General features: G+C 40.1%; 1 protein-coding gene across 3 annotated transcripts in view; it reads right to left on the reverse strand.

Moving 5' to 3' along the window:
- Window positions 1-144: 144 nt before the first annotated feature.
- Window positions 145-19,089, reverse strand: part of LOC135109032 (uncharacterized) — a 20,759-nt gene continuing 1,814 nt past the window's right edge. The window contains exons 1-3 of one of the 3 annotated variants that reach the window (XM_064020017.1): window positions 15,937-16,145; window positions 13,378-13,625; window positions 145-1,747 (exon numbers count right to left, since the gene is read on the reverse strand). In XM_064020017.1, the coding sequence (XP_063876087.1) occupies window positions 1,340-1,747; window positions 13,378-13,625; window positions 15,937-16,042 (762 nt within the window). In that variant the 5' untranslated portion in view covers window positions 16,043-16,145 and the 3' untranslated portion in view covers window positions 145-1,339. Of the gene's footprint in view, window positions 1,748-13,377; window positions 13,626-15,811; window positions 16,146-19,089 lie in introns of those variants that run through there. The other 2 variants (XM_064020016.1, XM_064020018.1) reach the window with 2 other exon arrangements.

The following is a 19,089-nucleotide window of genomic DNA, read 5'->3' on the forward strand; positions in this document are numbered from 1 at the left end:
TTGAAACAACCACATCTTATAAGACAACTACAACAGTATGACTTGACTTGAGTTGTAAATGCAGAAATCAGAGGCAGTGTCCCATCACAGGCTTGGATGTACTTGAAAATACAAATCATGAAATGAGTAATGATAAGCTGAATATATGATTCACTAATAAATTGGTATAAGAAAATATTAGTTGTGAGTCCTATTTTCCTTACTTGGATCAGTGATATCACAGACTCAAGTCTCTTGTTCATAACAATTATTCACTAATGATCTCATAAATGCATCTGAGAGCTCACTACAGTCCTTAACAAAATACAGTGACAAGACTTGTTGTCTGATGTGATGGATCACATTGCCACAAACATATGGATATATCTCACTGTCAACTTTCAATGTACCCAAATATTCAACTCTCTGTTAATCAGATTATTACCAGATACCCATGAACCACACTTATAGTATCACCTAGACAATTTCTTTGTTTCCCTTCACGATTAGCAACCTGATTTAAGAAGACACAGACACTAATTATCTCAACTTTCTTACACAAATACACGCACAAGAAGTCAATGAAACTGTTGATGTGACGTGATGGACGGCTTACTTACAAAGCCTTCTACTCACCTATCCTGAACAAAATTAATTAAATTTCTCAAATGTGGAATTTCACCTGTAGAATGGAAAGTCCTTGCAGATGTCAATTGTCAGTGCTTGGTGGAATCTGAGTACAGCATCATCTGTTGTCTCCAAGCCCTTCTTTTTGTTAAAATTGAGCATTTATTGTGAGGTGAGACTTTGTTAATATAATGTATTGAAGGCATTTGGGTTTGCTGTGGTCGCAATTATCCATATATTTCCAGCTATCCTGTTCTTGTATGGCTGACTGCTGGCCTGTAAAGTTCTACCAGGGCTGCTCTGCTATGGACCACATCAGGGTATTGAGTGACAAGTTTCAAGTATCATCTTACAAATAGGGGAGAGAATAAGTAACATATTTTTACACTCACACTTTCTGTTCTATTGCCTCTTTTCAGGAAGATGATCTCTTCTTTCCATCTTCCATCAATTTGTCACCACTTCAGATTACCAAAGCTTTACATTACAGTTTTGCTTTTCCACTGACCCTAAAGCTTACCCAATAATGATTAACTTTTCCTTCCCCATCACTACACTGGCATGCTCAGTTATCATAATAGTGTGTAAATTACCAAGTCTGGCTGCATTCTTCTTTCACATTATTCTGATTTCCATCTCCATAAATGTGAAGTGCATTCTTATACAACCAATACACATTTCTTTAAAAATTTATTGACAAACCGACATTTACACATTCATCTAGTTGCTGTTCTCATGACTGTAAGGCAGCCAGTATCTGATCCTGCCTTTTCAAGATCTCACACTGTGCCACGGCAATATTATTTAACTCCTGGCCAATTCTCCTCAGCGCTCTAATTTTCAAACGTTCTCTTCTCTCTTTGCGTTTCTTATATTCCATCTCAAACTCGTCCTTTTCTTTCACTTGGGCCATGTATTTTTCCATCAGGTTTTGTCTCTTCACTCCAAGTTCAATGTCCTTACCAACACTAGGGGGAAGCACATGCACTTTCACTGAGGATGCATCACTTGCACAAGCTGCTGAAGAGGTAGTCGGCGACTCCTGAGAACTTTGGCTGGGTGTGGACACAGACAAGTTTAATGGCAGTGCTCCTGTGTTTGTGGTGAAGCAGGGATCTTCAGGGAGAAACTCACTCATCATCTGAAATACAACATGCAGCTGTGAACAAGATATTTGCCCTAATCATTGTACACAATCTCATTTCCCTTAATGTGCATGATGGATGGTCAACAGTCAAGAGTGAAATGTATTGCTACAGGGATATAAAACCATCTTGTGAAAAAGGACACACACACACATGCACACACAACAGTGCAACAGTTTGTGCAAAGTTATAAAGTGAAAATTGGGAAACATGAATGGTATAATGTTAGGTGTGTAGAAACAAAAAAAGAAAAAGACAAGGCATGGAAGAAAATGATGAGACAACTGAACAGAAATACTAGAGAAGAATATAGAAAGGCAAGGAATGAATGTAGTATGATAAGAAGAAACTTTGAAAGTGACATAATAAGAAAATGTAAGAAAGAAACCAAACTCTTCTACAGATACATAAAGAGGAGAATAGAACATAGGGATGCCATAAACAAGTTAAAAAGGGAAGGAAGAATTTATGAAGCTACTGAGGAGATGAGTGAACTAATGATTGAGAGTTTTCAATTTGCGTTTACAAAGAAAACTATTTTGTGGCACTGAAAGAGGTATCACAGAATAAGGCAATACAGGAAATAAAAGCAAAGAGACAAGAAATCAAGGAACTGCTGGAAGAGCTGGATGTTAGAAAAGCTGTGGGACCAGATCAAGTAAATGCAGAGAACAAAAAGAAAAACCCATATATATAATTAATAGCTCATTGAGAGAAGGAAAAGTACCAGGGGAGAGGAAAAAGAGCTAACATAGTGCCAATATACAAAGGGGGGAAATAAAATGTAACCATTAAATTATAGATCTTCTATTACCAGAATCTCATCCACTTTATATTTCTGCCAGGAACCATACCAAGTCTTCAAATAGCCAAAAACTCATTAATTAATAGAAAGTGTCAAAATTTTTCAAGATCTAACTCCTCTTGTGACTTCCAGCATCTAGCCAAAAACATCTTCAATAACTTTGCTTCTTTTCCTCTTCTATTTCAACCAGATTACTGCTATTACATTTATCTCTAAAGCTGAACTCTTTGTTCAAACCTTTGTTGGATGATTCAGGGGTTGTTCCTCCCTCTCCTCCACCCTTCGACTACTTCATGCTACCTATTCAAATTCTTCACAATGATGTTTTCCATGCCCTTGCTGGCCTAAACCCTCAGAGGGCTTATGGACCTGATGGGGTCCCTCATATCATTCTCTATAACTGTGCCTCTGTACTTGGACCCTGCCTAGTCAAATTCTTTAAACTTTGTCTGTCAACATCTACCTTTCCTTCTTGGTGGAAGTTTGCCTACATTCAGCCTGTTCCTAAAAAGGGTGACCATTCTAATCCCTCAAACTACCATCCTATTGTTTTAATTTCCTGCCTATCTTTGAGTCTTTGAATCTATTCTCAACAGGAAGATTCTTAAACATCTATTACTTCACAACCTTCTATCTGATCGCCAGTATGGGTTCTGTCAAGCCAGCTCTACTGGTGATCTGGCTTTCCTTACTGAGTCTTGATCATCCTCTTATGGAGATTTTGGTGAAACTTTTACTGTTGCCTTGGACATATCAAAAGCTTTTGATAAAGTCTGGCACAAAGCTTTGATTTCCAAACTACCCTCCTACAGCTTCTATCCTTCTCTCTTTAACTTCATCTCAAGTTTCCTTTCTGACCATTCTATTGTTGCTGTGGTAGACGGTCACTGTTCCTCTCCTAAATCTACCAACAGTGGTGTTCCTCAGGGTTCTGTCCTGTCACCCACTCTCTTCCTGTTATTCATGAATGACCTTCTAAAACAAACTTCTTGTCCTATCCACTCCTATACTGATGATACCACCCTGCACTTTTCCACATCTTTTCCTAAACGTCCAACCCTTCAGGAAGTAAGCAGTTCAAGCAGGGAAGCCACAGAATACCTGACTTCTGATCTCTCTAAAATTTCTGATTGGGAAAGAGCAAACTTGGTATTGTTCAATGCCTCAAACCCTCAATTCCTCCATCTATTAACTCGATACAACCTTTGAGACAACTATCCCCTCTTCTGCAATGACACTCAACTGTCCCCCTTCTAAAATGAACATCCTCAGTCTGTCTTGTTATGATATAAACTGGAAAATTCACATCTCATCTCTAGCTAAAACAACTTCTATGACGTTAGGTGTTCTGAGATGTCTCTGCCAGTTTTTCTCGCCCCCCAGCTGCTAACTCTGTACAAGGGCCTTATCCATCCATGTATGGAGTATGCTTCATACTGCTCTTTTAGACAGAATGAAATCAAAAGTTTTTCGTCTCATCAACTCCTCTCCTAACTAACTGTCTTCAGCCTCTTCCTCATAGCTGCAACGTTGCATCTCTAACTATCTTCAATCATTATTTTCATGCTAACTGCATGCCTCCCCTGCTCCCATGGACTCACTGCACAAGACTTTCTTCTCTCAGCCCTATTCTGTCCACCGCTCTAATGCAAGAGTTAACCAGTATTCTCAGTCATTCATCCCTTTCTCTGGTAAACTCTGGAACTCCCTGCCTGCTTCTGTACTTCCACCTTTCTATGAATTGAACTCCTTTAAGAGGGAGGTTTCAAGACACTTTTCCCTCAATTTTTGACTGCTGCTTCGGACCCTATTTGGGGACTGGCATCTCAGTGGGCCTTTTTTTTTTTAATTGGATTTTTGTTGCTCTTGGCTGGCATCCCTCCTACATAAAAAAAAAAAAAAAAAAAAAAAACTTTTGTGAAATAATAATTCAAGACAAATGGTTGGAATATCTGGAAGATGAAAAGATAATTACAGGAAAGTAATTTGGATTCAGGAAAGGGAGATCCTTTGTCACAAATCTACTGAGCTTCTATACAAGAGTAATAGATGGAGTGCAATAGAGGGTCGGATGGGTTGATGCAGTATACCTGGAGCGAGCGAGAGAGGAAAAAAAAAAAAAAAAAAAAAAAAAAAAAAAAAAAAAAAGCATTTGATAAAGTTCTCCACAAAAGCCTTATGTGGAAGTTAGAGAATAGAAGAGGACTAAAGGGAGCAACATTGAGATGGATGAGAGATTATTTACAAGGGAGGGAAATGAGAACAGTAATCAGAGATGCTAATTCAAGTTGGTGTAGAGTGACAAGTGGGGTACTGCAAGGATCTGTGTTGGCATTTATTATGTTTCAAATATATGTAACTGATATGACAGAGGACTTAATAGTTATATAAACCTGTTCGCTGATGATGCAAAAATAATGAAGATAATGAAGGATGAAAATGACTGCAAAGAGTTATAAAAGTATATTTACAATATACATGCATGGAGCCAAAGATGGAAACTAGAATTTAACACCAGAAAATGACATATGTTGGAAATATGAAAAGCTAAAAAGAAACCTTCATGGCAGTATAAAATGGGAGGAGAAATAATAATGAAAAGTAATGAAGAAAAAGATTTGGAAGTAATGATTCACAACACACTATCACCTGAAAGGCATATAAATGGGATATTCGACTCTACATACAGCTTGTTAACAAACATCAGAGTGGCATTTAACTATTTGGATAAAGAAATGATGAAGAAAATTATAACAGGCATAATACGTCCTAAATTGGAGTACACAGCAGTAGTTTAGGCTCCACATAGAAAAAAAGATATACAGGAACTGGAAAGAATACAGAGGATAGCAACGAAGATGGTACCAGAATTGAAAGACTTAAGCTATGAAGAAAGACTTGAAGAGATGGGATTACCAACACTATGAGAGAAGAGAAAGAGGAGACCTTATAACAATGTACAAATTAGTAAACAATACAGAAAGAATTGACAAAAATAACTTAGTACCATATATGGAGGAGGGAGAGAGACAGACGAGGGGGCATGGGGGAGAAAATAAAGAAGATCAGATGTTCTTCACAATGATGTTTTCCATGCCCTTGCTAGCCTAAACCTTCAGAAGGCTTATGGAACTGATGGGGTCCCTCCTATTGTTCTCCAAAACTGTGCTTCTGTGCTTGCACCTTGCCTAGTTAAACTCTTTCGGCTCTGTCTGTCAACATCTACCATTCTTTCTTGCTGGAAGTCTGCCTACATTCAGCCTGTTCCTTAAAAGGGTGACCATTCTAATCTCTCAAACTACCGTCCTATTGCTTTAATTTCCTGCCTATCTAAAGTTTTTGAATCTATCCTCAACAGGAAGATTCTTAAACATCTATCACTTCACAACCTTCTATCAGATTGCCAGTATGGGTTCCGTCAAGGCCGCTCTACTGGTGATCTTCTGGCTTTCCTTACTGAGTCTTGGTCATCCTCTTTTAGAGATTTTGGTGAAACTTTTGCTGTTGCCTTGGACGTATCAAAAGCTTTTGATAGAGTCTGGCACAAAGCTTTGATTTCCAAACTACCCTCCTACGGCTTCTATCCTTCTCTCTGTAACTTCATCTCAAGTTTCCTTTCTGACTGTTCTATTGTTGCTGCGGTAGATGGTCACTGTTCTCCTAAATCTATTAATAGTGGTGTTCCTCAGGGTTCTGTCTGCCAACCACTCTCTTCTTATTATTCATTAATCATCTTCTAAACCAAACTTCTTGTCCTATCCACTCCTACGCTGATGATACCACCCTGCACTTTTCCGCGTCTTTTCATAGACATCAAACCCTTCAGGAGGTAAACATTTCACGCAGGGAAGCCACAGAACGCTTGACTTCTGACCTTTCTAAAATTTCTGATTGGGGCAGAGCAAACTTGGTATTGTTCAATGCCTCAAAAACTCAATTCCTTCATCTATCAACTCGACACAACCTTCCAGACAACTATCCCCTCTTCTTCAATGACACTCAACTGTCCCCCTCTTCTACACTGAACATCCTCAGTCTGTCCTTTACTTATAATCTGAACTGGAAACTTCACATCTCATCTCTAGCTAAAACAGCTTCTATGAAGTTAGGTGTTCTGAGACGTCTCTGCCAGTTTTTCTCACCCCCCCCAGCTGCTAACTCTGTACAAGGGCCTTATCTGTCCATGTATGGAGTATGCTTCACATGTCTGGGGGTGCTCCACTCATACTGCTCTTCTAGACAGGGTGGAATCAAAAGCTTTTCGTCTCATCAACTCCTCTCCTCTAACTGACTGTCTTCAGCCTCTCTCTCACCGAAACAATGTTGCATATCTAGCTGTCTTCTACCACTATTTTCATGCTAACTGTTCTTCTGATCTTGGTAACTGCATGCCTCCCCTCCTCCTGCGGCCTCACTGCACAAGACTTTCTTCTTTCTCTCACCCCTATTTTGTCCACCTCTCTAACGCAAGAGTTAACCAGTATTCTCAATCATTCATCCCTTTCTCTGGTAAACTCTGGAACTCCCTGCCTGCTTCTGTATTTCCACCTTCCTATGACTTGAATTCCTTCAAGAGGGAGGTTTCAAGACACTTATTCATCAGTTTTTGATTACTGCTTTGACCCTTTTATGGGACTGGCATTTCAGTGGGCATTTTTTTTATTGGATTTTTGTTGCCCGTGGCCAGTGTCCTTCCTACATTAAAAAAAAAAAAAAAAAAAAAAAAAAAAAATTACATCCAAATATTGAAACGTCACTGCTATTTGCTTTGTTTCTTTCCCACCAAAAGGAGCCATTTTCTAGTACAGTAAAATCCCTCTTATCCGGCATTCGAGTATCCGGCAGCTTCAAGTATCCAGCACATTTTTCCCCGAGCCTTAAAATCAATACAAAATCAATGTGTACTCATAAAATCAATTAAAATTCCCGCGCAAGGCATACTTTGTCCCTTCGCCACCAGAGCGCACTGCTTTGCGCCATCCGCAGCCCACTGCACTGTGTTTACTCAGTGACTCAGTCCCCTGTGTGCACTGTTTATCGCCTGACGCCTTCATCATGCCTAAAGTTGTAGAAAAGAGGAAGCGTGTTGTGCTTACACTTAAGCAGCTGATCAGATCAGCTGCTGATTAAGATCAGGTGATCTTTGTTATGGTAAGATGCGTGAGTGTAGGGTGGTGATTGTGGACATAATTTCACTTCTATTCAAGTATCCGGCATGTCGGCGGTCCCGTTGATGCCGGATAAGAGGAATTTTACTGTACTGGATTACTTTCAAATCTAATTCATGATGAGCCAAGAGCAAAATGGAATAAAGAAAATACTACAAGCAGAGCTATTCCTGTTGCTGTCAGAGGAAAGCATCAAGACATCCCAAAAAAAAGAAACTGGCTTCTCTTCCACTTCTCCCACTATTATTTTTTTTTTTTAATTTATTGAGGCTTTTTTATCAATTTTTTTCTCTTGTCTGATCTCCCTGACACATAAAAGTCTTGCTGTGTGTGATGACTTCAGACGGACACTCAGACTATTAATGGTGACAAACAATGGGAGGAAAATATCACCACGGCCAACAAAAAATGCTGCTGGAGAGATTAAATTACAGAAATTATCTGAATAAACTGAAAAGATAAACAGCAAACCAGGAAATTATCAGAAGTGATGATTATCCTCTTAAAAGTCCTACAACACACATAACCAGCAACAAGGCATTACACATTCCAACACAACCACCCTTAACTAAAATCCTCAAATTGTTGTCCCTCTTTAAAAATAACCTTGGTCCTGCATTTACCAATACACCTAATTAATTAAAGAAATCTGCAACATTTAAAAAAATAAGAATGGTAAAAAACAGAACAAAAAGCTGTAACTGCATGACCTGATGAGTCTTACACACTTTAAGCTACCATGCAATTTTTTTGTTGCCTATCCACTTGGTAACTCCAGAGTTCCTCCGTGAAAGGGCAGAACTGTGGGACTTAAACTCTGTAAGAACTCTGTATTACCCTCTCTTGACTGTCTGATCACCTTGAGAAATCACAAAAAAAAAAAAATAAATAAATAAAATAAAATAAATAAATAAATAAAATAAATAAAAAAATAAAATAAAAAATAAATAAGTAAATAATAAAAAAGTAAAAAAATAAATAAAAAATAAAATAAATAAATAAATAAATAAATAAAATAATAAATAAATAAATAAATAAATTTGATGTAAAAAATAAGATGAATAAAAAATAAAAATGAAATAAGTAAATGATAAATAATCAATCAATTGATTTGATTGATGGCACTGCAATATCATGGTCAAGTGTTGCTATTGCAAATTGTTCAAAGCAGCAAAGATGGCAGGTTAAAATATTGATACTAAAGAATAAAATTATGGCATTGTAAAAAAAAAAAAAAAGCACTTAAAATGTGAATATATGAAAGGAAATGGGATAAACCAACAGAAACTTAAGTGCTACAAATTCACGGGGTGGTATTTCAATGTGTGAGAAAGTGAAGAGGCATCAACCTCACTGAGCCACAACAGTAAGTCTGGCATTGTTCACTCTTTTCCCAAGGCACAGACCCCACTGACCCAGGTCCAGGGCCCAGTGTTTTTCATTATATGTTTTCCTCACTTGCCTCCAGGTCCTCCCGGTGCAAAGGTAAAGTTCCACCTAAGACCAAAGTACTGGTAAAAATAATCAAAAGAAAAATATTTCTTGACATGAAATCTTCTCCACAGACATGAAGACCTCATGACTGGGGGGGAAAGAGCCCTCCCTCCAAGTATCTGCAAGATGCAGAACATCCCATTCTCACCACGATGGAAGAGGTATCGCTCCCACAGCTCAATCAGACTGGGACACTCCACCAGGAAGTGCCACACTGTAAGGGGACCAAGCAATCATCATAGTAAGGTTGTGTTTCCCGAGACATGAGGCAGCCATGTGTGAGACAGGTGTGACCTGTCTGGAGACAGTTCTGAGCAGGACATGGACATATGTCCACAGATGGAAAGCAAAAGAGGTTATTTTTCCCATCTTAGTGGCGGCAACCTAAGCCTCCCACCTACCCTGCCAACTGGCAAGAACTGCCACCCATGTAGAGGAGTACATGTCATGATATGGAAAGTGGCTGAAAGGAGCAACCAGGGTTGCTGCCTCTTTAGCCAGCCTGTCAGGCTTCTCATTCCCTGTAACTCTCACATGTGCCAGGACCCAGCAAAACCCAGTATGGTAGTCTCTACACTGGAAAAGGTAGGGCCACTCAAGAACTGATAAAATAAGAGGATGAAGGGAAAAACAACTAAAATGTTCCACAGCAGAAAGAACACTACAAGTCGCTAAAAATTGTAAAAGATGAGACGGGAAGAGTAAAGCTTAAAGTCAGAATAATGTCTGCCATAAAAACAGAAGCAACAATAGGGAGGCTACTGCCTCCACAGAATGAAGGGAAGATATCATATCTGACTTCGGACTCAGATTTTGAGCCGTCTGTAGATACAGGGATGGAGTCAGAATGTGTGGAACAATGTTCTAAGAATAATGCATAGGATTCAAAATCCAGTAACAAGTCCTTATTAGGAATAATAGAGCTGCAGACAGAAATGAGTGAGAATTGTCAGTAACCATCACTAGGAAACCAATAGGGATATACAGAAAGGGAAGGTACATTTTAATGTGTCACCACAGCAGATGCAACTCTGAAAATTAAAGGTTTATGGAAATTCTGGTGGGACACATATAGTTGGAAATGTGAATTGCAGAAGACTGATACACAAGAAACTCACTCATGAAGATGTTGAACTCAGTACTAGCACCTCAATAACAAGGACTGGCAATGCAAATCTAATGGATGGACACCAGCATCCACCAGTAAGTGAGGAATTGGGGATGAGTGGAATGCACCACTTGCCAAACTCTGGTATGGTGCACCAAGTCCAATGCACAAAGCTGAAGGTGAGCATCTCAAGTCATGCAGCTGTCAAAAATGTCTCAGGAAATGAGTCTCCTCCACACAAGAGATTCTTCTGTCATAGAGAGACTAGTCTGCATCAGGGTGAACACCACGAAGGTGGCAGAAGTGTAAAGCCACAATCTTTGAAATGAAATCAATGAGAAAACCTATTAATTGCTAACTATAACTTCCTCTCAATCAATGACATCCACACTGCAGAAAAGGAGATTGACAAGTCATTGATATATAAGCTACCATGAACTCCATCTGGAAGCACACCGATGACACTGTTTATAGCCATAGCGAAAAGTGTGACACTAAGTATACTTACCAGACAGAGTGGCCCAAATCTGCACCCGTAAAAAAACTGAGATAAAAACTGTTGTATAAAAATAAGGAGTCGGCCATGGAGACCAAACTTAAACAGACTTAATTAAAATGCTGTGGCATGTTGTTGGAAAAGTTAAGAAATGTTAGGCTTATGTGGTACTTGGAGTGAGGCAATTACCTGTTGCCTGTTCAATAAGCCTTCTGAAAAATGCAGTCTATGTCTGATGCTCTTATGTCTTCAAAACGTATTTGTGAACTTTCACATGTGAATGACACTATGTGTCAAATGCTTTCTCTAAATAAAAAAAATATTGACACATAATGTCACATGCTTTCTCTAAATAAAAAAATATTGACACATTGTGTCGTTCACATGTGAAAGTTCACAAATATATTTTGAAGACATAAGAGCATCAGACGTAGACTGCACTTTTCAGAAGGCATATTGAACAGGCAACAAGTAATTGCCTTGTTCCAAGTACCACATAAGCCTGACATTTCCTATTTTTTCCAACAACTTACAAATGCAAGTGGTTAAAGAAATAGGCTGATAACTGGTCACCAACTGATGATCCTTTCCAGGCTTTGGGATGGAGATAATTACAGCAACACCCTAAGAAAAGGGAGAGTCATCAATATTCTAAATAAAGTTGAAGAGGTCAACAGAAAGGAATGAGCCTTATCAGACACTTTGTGTAAAAAAGGCATATGGGATGTCATCAGTCCATGGTGACAAAATGGGAAAGGGGACATTAATAACTTCAACCCCAGTGGATGCAAAGTTAACTCCATGAGAATCAAAATGGTGACGATGGAGTGCCATAAGTGAATTAGGATCCTTCCTGAAACTAGAAAAGTGATCTGTAAATATGTCAACAACTGCCTTGGGATCAGCTACTGTCTCAACATGCAGCATGAGACAATACAGGAGTAGGAAGCAAAAACTTTCCAGAAATGTTGGAAACTGTTCCACACTTGTGTGAGTGAGGTCTTCTGAGCTGTAATCGAGGAGACATATAGTAGTCTTTCCAAGAAGTTTGTTGTGCATTCTATAAGACCCACTGAGCATGAACCCACACCTGTTGGAAGACATCAATGCACTGGGGGTCTCCATGATGTCAGCAAAGATGAGAGAAAGCAGCACACTTTGCCCTTACAGCAATGGAGCAACCACTGTTTCACCAATGGACTGGATGTTTGAGAAAACAACCAGACTTCCTATGGACAGACTGGAGAGCAAGAGATTGTAATATATCAGTAAAATAACTCACAGCCTCGTCAGAGCTATCAAAGTCAGCCAATGAATGATTAAGTGAAGTGAATTTAGTAAAAAAGCTGCCAATCAGCCCTATCTAAATGCTACCAGGGAATATGGGACATATGGTTCAGACTCTGTCAATTCCATTACTATTAAATGAAAGTGGTCGCTGCCATACAAATCTGGTAAAATATGCCAATTAAAAACTGAAAGAGCATTAGGAGAACTGAGAGAAGTATTAGTGGCTGTAAAAGTACCAGTTTGGCTAAGGAAATCTATTGTATACCTTGAATTTAAAAACCCCAACTCCTCGTCCTCTATAAAAGAAGCAAGTAAAACACCTCTGGATTTTTAATGTCCTTTCACCCCCCCAGTAGGTGGTGACAATTAAAATCTCCAAGCAAGAGAAAATGAGAGGGAAAGTCCCTCATGAGATAGTTAAGATTGTCCCTCTCAACAGGAACATCAGGCAGAAGATAGATGCTACATATTAAATAAAACCAGTTTAATAAGAATTTGACTGTAACAGCCTGTTGGGGAGTTTGCAGTTTGAGACTAGTACAAGGTATATCACTGTGAAGCAGAAATGCAGTGTCACTGTGGTGGCCTTGCCCTAAATTAAAATAAGAATAAAGTGCACAATATCTGGAAGGAGTGGGAGGAACTATGTCTCCCACCATTGTCTCTTGGAGACACACACATACTGGAGAGAAATGTGACAGAAGACTCAGCTCCTTTGGGAGGCACACAGACCATGACAATCTGAATGAGAAGATTTTCAGGGAAGCCCCAGAGAGGAGCTTCTCCTTGCCAGCCTGACTACTCAAGAGGTGAGGCTCATCTAGTTCTGCATCACTTGCAGAGGCAGAAACCTGAAACTGAGCACCTGGTGCAGTGATAGAAACCTGCACATGGGTCTCTAAAACTCCTGAAAAGACGAGAGTGGGAGGATTCCTCGAGACAGAAATAAATAAATAAACTACCTATCTACTCATATACCAGGCCAGCAATCACACACAGGGTGGCCCAAACAAAGCCCAGCATACTTACATACACATGTCACATCATCAGCCCTGTCAGACCCTGGTGGAAACAGACAAATTAATAAAAAAAAAAAAAAAGAAAAAAAAAGAAATAAAAGATAATAATAATAAATAAATAAATAAATAAATAAATAAAATAATAAAATAAAATAAATAAACAAATAAATAAAATAATAAAATAAAATGTTTTTTTCTAAGCATGCAAAAGCTAAAGTAACACCAGAACTTCACTGCAACACTTACGTCTAAGTACTCCCATGGCAGCTTTCCAGGGTTGGGATCTTTTCTTAATCTCTTGTATGTTCCCAACAAATTGTTCCACTTGCGGCGAATCCTCTCCACCGAATAGTTGTAGCCATGCTTGGTGAACTCATCATGCAGGTCTCGGTAGATCTGGTGGCGGGACCGGTGGTTGGTGGACAGCTCTCGGTAGCGCCTCCTGATCCCATTGATCAGCAGCACTGTGGCTTCGTGGCTGAATTCAATGTCCTCTGTCACCATGAAATAAAGTGAGGGTTGTAGACAAAAGAAGGTTAAGTAAGGTAGCATTAACCCTTTCACTGCAACATGGAACAGTTGACAGCACTAGAGACAAAGCATGAGATCTTTACGAGCATCTACAAGAAAGAAGGGGATTAAAAACAAAATGTTTTGCAATTTATAACCAGTTTAATTATTGGAGATGGTTGTAGAACAAGTACAGTAAAATCCCTCTCGTCTGGCAATCGAGTATCCGGGACATTTTTCCATGAGCCTTAAAATCAATAAAAAATCAATGTGTACTCATAAAAACGATTAAAATTCCCGCACGAGGCATACTTTGTCCCCTTGCCACCAGAGCGCACTGCTTCGCGCCACCCGCGGCCCACTGCACTGTGTTTACTCAGTGACTCAGTCCCGCATGTGCACTGTTTATCGCCTGACGCCTTCATCATGCCTAAAGTTGTAGAAAAGAGAAAGCGTGTTGTGCTTACACTTAAGCAGCTGACCAGATCAGCAGCTGATTAAGATCAGTTGATCTTTGTTATGGTAAGATGCGTGAGTGTAGGGTGGTGATTGTGGACATAATTTCACTTCTATTCAAGTATCCGGCATGTCGGCGGTCCCATTGATGCCGGATAAGAGGGATTTTACTGTAAAGACATCTCAGAGTAGTTTGTATTTAAGGAAAGATGTACCAAATAGCAGTGAAAGGGTTAAAATATGTATGTTTTTTTTTCAAGTTTTTAATGCCTAATGATAAGATGAAATACATAAAAAAATGCTTAAAATGTACAAAATATACTTAAGGGGATTGTTGATATTGTCAGATGCAGTTTTATGGTAATATTTCCTTAAAACATTGTTTCTAAAGGACTGTGTGTGCATATGTATGTATGAACATAAATATAAATGCCAAGTGTGACTGACCCTCACATGTCAGACTGCAGCTGTTTAATGCATGCATTTAAAGTACTTTTTTATTCCAAATTTTTGCATTTCAATCAACAGGTACATTACTGAGTTTTAACTTGCAAGCTGTAGTCAATAAATATAAATTCACCTACACATTTGACAGAACTACATATACATAGAGAAAGCATATATAACCATTTCTTTGCAAATGTGCTTATTTGCTTTATATATTTATTTATTTATCTATTTTCTTTTGCTACACATGATACACTATCCAGGCACTTGTCAAAGATTTACATACTAATAATGCATGATATCAGATGGGCTAGTGCACCAATATGGTGTGGTTTCTGCTGGGCACCTGGGTTGTCAAACCTGGGTACCAGGAAGCTCAGCAGGTGAGAGGATCAGGTAAGAACAATAGCAATAAAAATAAGTTACCTGTCATTATCGATCAGCTTTAGTTTTCAATACTTATAGACACCTCAGATAACACATATAGGTATGTCTCTTTGGTTAAAAAAAAAGTTTGAGGTGGGACTGGAGAGAACAGACAGTGGTTAAATGCTAGATCATTTGACAATGTCCCTCCTGATTATGAGTTTACATGTCTGGCTAGATCTAGCTTTGAAAATCCCCTCACTGTCACACAGACAAAAAACTGATGGACACCAATTAGCGTGACTGGAAATCCATGGGGCTTTGCACCCTCTCTTGATCAGTGTTAGGTAATATTTGCTTTCTTCACCCAAAAACTCCAGCAGTTTTTCACCAAGACCCCAAGCGTATGGTACACTGGGAAGATTAGATGATGAGAAATGAAGGTATTATATGAAACTAGATATGCTGATAAACTGTTGTGGACACAAACATCTTTGGTGTGGAGGTTGAGGGGCTGCTGCTCTGCTTGGCCTGGCCCTGTGTTCTGTAACAGAGTTTTCTTCTGCAATATAACTAAGTAAACTGAACACTAACACAAACACCAGCGAGCTGAAAGGCACCAGTATCTGCAGGGTAGCATGAGGGCCGTGACCCCGTGACAGCTGTGCAGGAGGGCAGGTTGTGATAGGAGGGGCATGCCATGCCTCACCTGGGTCACCTTTACCTAACACTCATACCACAAACCCATTCAGCCTGCAAGTGACAGTCCCTGTATAACAAGATTAATGCACACCTATGTCTACCAACCCTGCCATACCAGAAAATGCCATTTCATTTACACTCTTACTAACAACCTGACATAACAACCCCATGAGAACCAACAGCCACAACCCACAAACACCTGTCACCACCACAGCACGGGCCTCACACAGATGACACCCCGAGGAAACACGGCAACAAGAGGATGAGGGTGGCGCCTCTACACTCACACTGACCACCACCACCACCATCACCGCTTCTCCGCACCTCTCCTACCCTCCTCGTCTACGGGGTAGGCGAGGGTCCTGGTGCCATCAGCTGTCACCTCGATGGTCTGGAAGGCAGCAATGTCCCCAGTTCGAAACCCCGCCATGGCCTGGGTGTCTCCCCTGCAGCCACAAATCCGGGTGGAGGCAAAGCGTTCACAGCGAGTCTGAGTCTGGCAGGGCAGTGGTGGTGGTGGTGTGACTGTGCTGCTGAAAGCCTTTGTAACAGGGCTGACTTGTGTGGTTTTTGACCGTTTTGTGTCTTTACTGTTTGTCTGTATGTATTCACTGGGTTCTATTCTTTATTTCCTCTTCCTTATCTAACAAAAATCATGTGCAGTAGTACCTTTTATTGAGAGTATAATCGGTTGGTAAGGACTCGTAACCAAATTAATTTTCCCTATAAGAATTAAACGTCCTGTCCATTCCATCAACCACGAAATATTCATATAAAAAATAATTTCAAACGTTATTATGTATACAAATTATTGTCCTAAAGTAAATCGAAAGATTGATAGATTTATTGTTGTATATAAAAGTATAACTGAGGAGGGCGGAACCTGCCAGCCTCGCCCTGTAAAATATTTACTAAACCTAGTAATGAGTGGACACTCCATGACATGGTGCTACAGTGTGTGGCCCTTTGGTGCAGCAAACACTGTACAAGACACACCAGGAACACTGATGACCTCTAACAAATAGTTAAATCCCGGTCTGAGCCGCATTGCCACCACGTCCTGCTGAGACGCAGTCTCCCATTATTAAGTGTAATCACTGTTCTGGGAGACAGTCGCATAATGAGAGCTGCTGAGACTACCACTGTAACAGCAATGCGCCAACTGAACACTTATATTGCTATTTACATAATGCTTAACTCTACTCTTAACATAGCTTTGAGTGTACTCTGAACCAGGGTCCACTGTGCCGTTCTGAAGGGCACGCTGGACAAGGCTGTCTGTCTAGCTTTTTCATTAAGCTGATGCCCGCATGACAAGGCACCCTTGCGGAAGTGGACCTTCGCTGCAGTACCCTCCAGGGTGTGGGTGAGGTCGAGACACTTATTTAATACATCACAGTCAGTGGGAGAAGTAGACAGGAGTGCATACAAGGCAGCCTGACTGTCAACAAAGAAATATACATCTTTATGGAGAGGAAAAACACCCTCCAGAATGACACACAGGTATGCTCTAGTGGAGGATAAGTGGGCAGAAAGTCGCCTGGACACCTCGGTGTCTATATATACGTACTGACTGGGGAAATGTATTCAGGGATGAACAGCCCACACCTTAACTTGCTGCCGTCGACTGACCCGTTACAGTAAACATGAACGGCCTGGATATGGGGGTATTGGGACTATTTAGTCTTGTAACACATGGGGAGCCTATCATTTTTGGGCCAAGGCAGGGTGTAAATGTCAACACTAACATAGCTGGGGTTCCGCGTGGGCTGGATGATGACTGAATGACTTCCAGGCATGCCTTTGCCACACCTACACGCGTTGGTTCTTGATATACGTTAGCAGGGAGCCCTTGTGTTGCGATACTGGGAGTTCAGGGAACGCTCAAGAAAGGGAGAACCAGTATAAATTATGCGGCTAAAGTTGCGACACGTAGTTTTCTGTATTCTACACACAAAACTTGGCACGGCAGCTCTGCCCTGAGGATCTCAGTTTTGGACATACTAAAATTATCCGCATGGCATAATTCTGAATAACCTCTAGTGAGTGAAGCTGGGTGGCATTAACTGCACCAAGAAAGGGGCAGCAGTGATCTGATAACTGAAATATAGAACATTTTAAGGACTGGAATCACAGTTCCCAGATCCGTGTTGGCCAGCGTTACATATGCTAATTTCAGTTATATATAGATCTTGAAATGAAAACTCACAATATAGCAGAGTTTGCATTAAGAAAATTCCACCCAAAAAATCCCCCTCTCCCCAAAAAAACTTTTTTTTTTTTATATTTTACTTATCAAAATTAAGTTTTATATCATATTGATAATTAAGTTCTATATATGTACATATATATAAAAAAAAATCTAAACATAGTCAAGTCTGACCCGTTAATTTCCTGTAAAGCACAAGTTAACACAAGCTTTGTCCAACCGGGCCAACCTACATCAGCATGACCTAAAGAAGTGTGTGTTCTTCATTGAGGGAGTGTCAAAATCTTTCAAGATCTATCTCCCCGTGTAAAAGCTGGCACCTAGCCAAAAACATCTCCAATAACTTTGCTTCTTCATCTCTCCTTTCTTTATGGCACCACTACCATCTCATCTATTTCTAAAGCTGAACTCTTCACTCAAACCTTTGCTAAAAACTCTACCTTGAATGATTCAGGGTTTGTTCCTCCCTCTCCTCCACCTTCTGACTACTTTATGCTACCTATTAAAATCTTTCGCAATTATGTTTTCCATGCCCTCGCTAGCCTTAACCCTCAGCAAGCTTACTAACATGATGGGGTCCCTCCCATTGTTCTCCGAAACTGTGCCTCTGTGTTTGCGCCCTGCCTAGTCAAACTCTTTCAAATCTGTCTATCAACATAGACAGTGGACGGCTTCTATCCTTCTCTCTGTAACTTCATCTCAAGTTTCCTTTTTGACCGTTCTATTGCTGCTGTGGTAGACGGTCACAATTCCTCTCCTAAATCTATTAACAGTGGTGTTTCTGTCCTGTCACCCACTCTCTTCTTATTATTCATTAATGATCTTCTAAACCAAACTTCTTGTCCTATCCACTTCTACGCTGATGATACCACCCTGCACTTTTCCACGTCTTTTCATAGACGTCCAACCCTTCAGGAGGTAAACATTTCATGCAGGGAAGCCACAGAACGCTTGACTTCTGATGTTTCTAAAATTTCTGATTGGGGCAGAGCAAACTTGGTATTGTTCAATGCCTCAAAAACTCAATTCCTCCATCTATCAACTCGACATAACCTTCCAGACAACTATCCCCTCTTCTTCATTGACACTCAACTGTCCCCCTCTTCTACACTGAACATCCTCGGTCTGTCCTTTACTTATAATCTGAACTGGAAACTTCACATCTCATCTCTAGCTAAAACAGCTTCTATGAAGTTAGGTGTTCTGAGACGTCTCCGCCAGTTTTTCTCACCCCCCCCAGCTGCTAACTCTGTACAAGGGGCTTATCC

The sequence above is a fragment of the Scylla paramamosain genome, chromosome 18 (assembly GCF_035594125.1).
Source record: "Scylla paramamosain isolate STU-SP2022 chromosome 18, ASM3559412v1, whole genome shotgun sequence".
Taxonomy (NCBI): domain Eukaryota; kingdom Metazoa; phylum Arthropoda; class Malacostraca; order Decapoda; family Portunidae; genus Scylla; species Scylla paramamosain.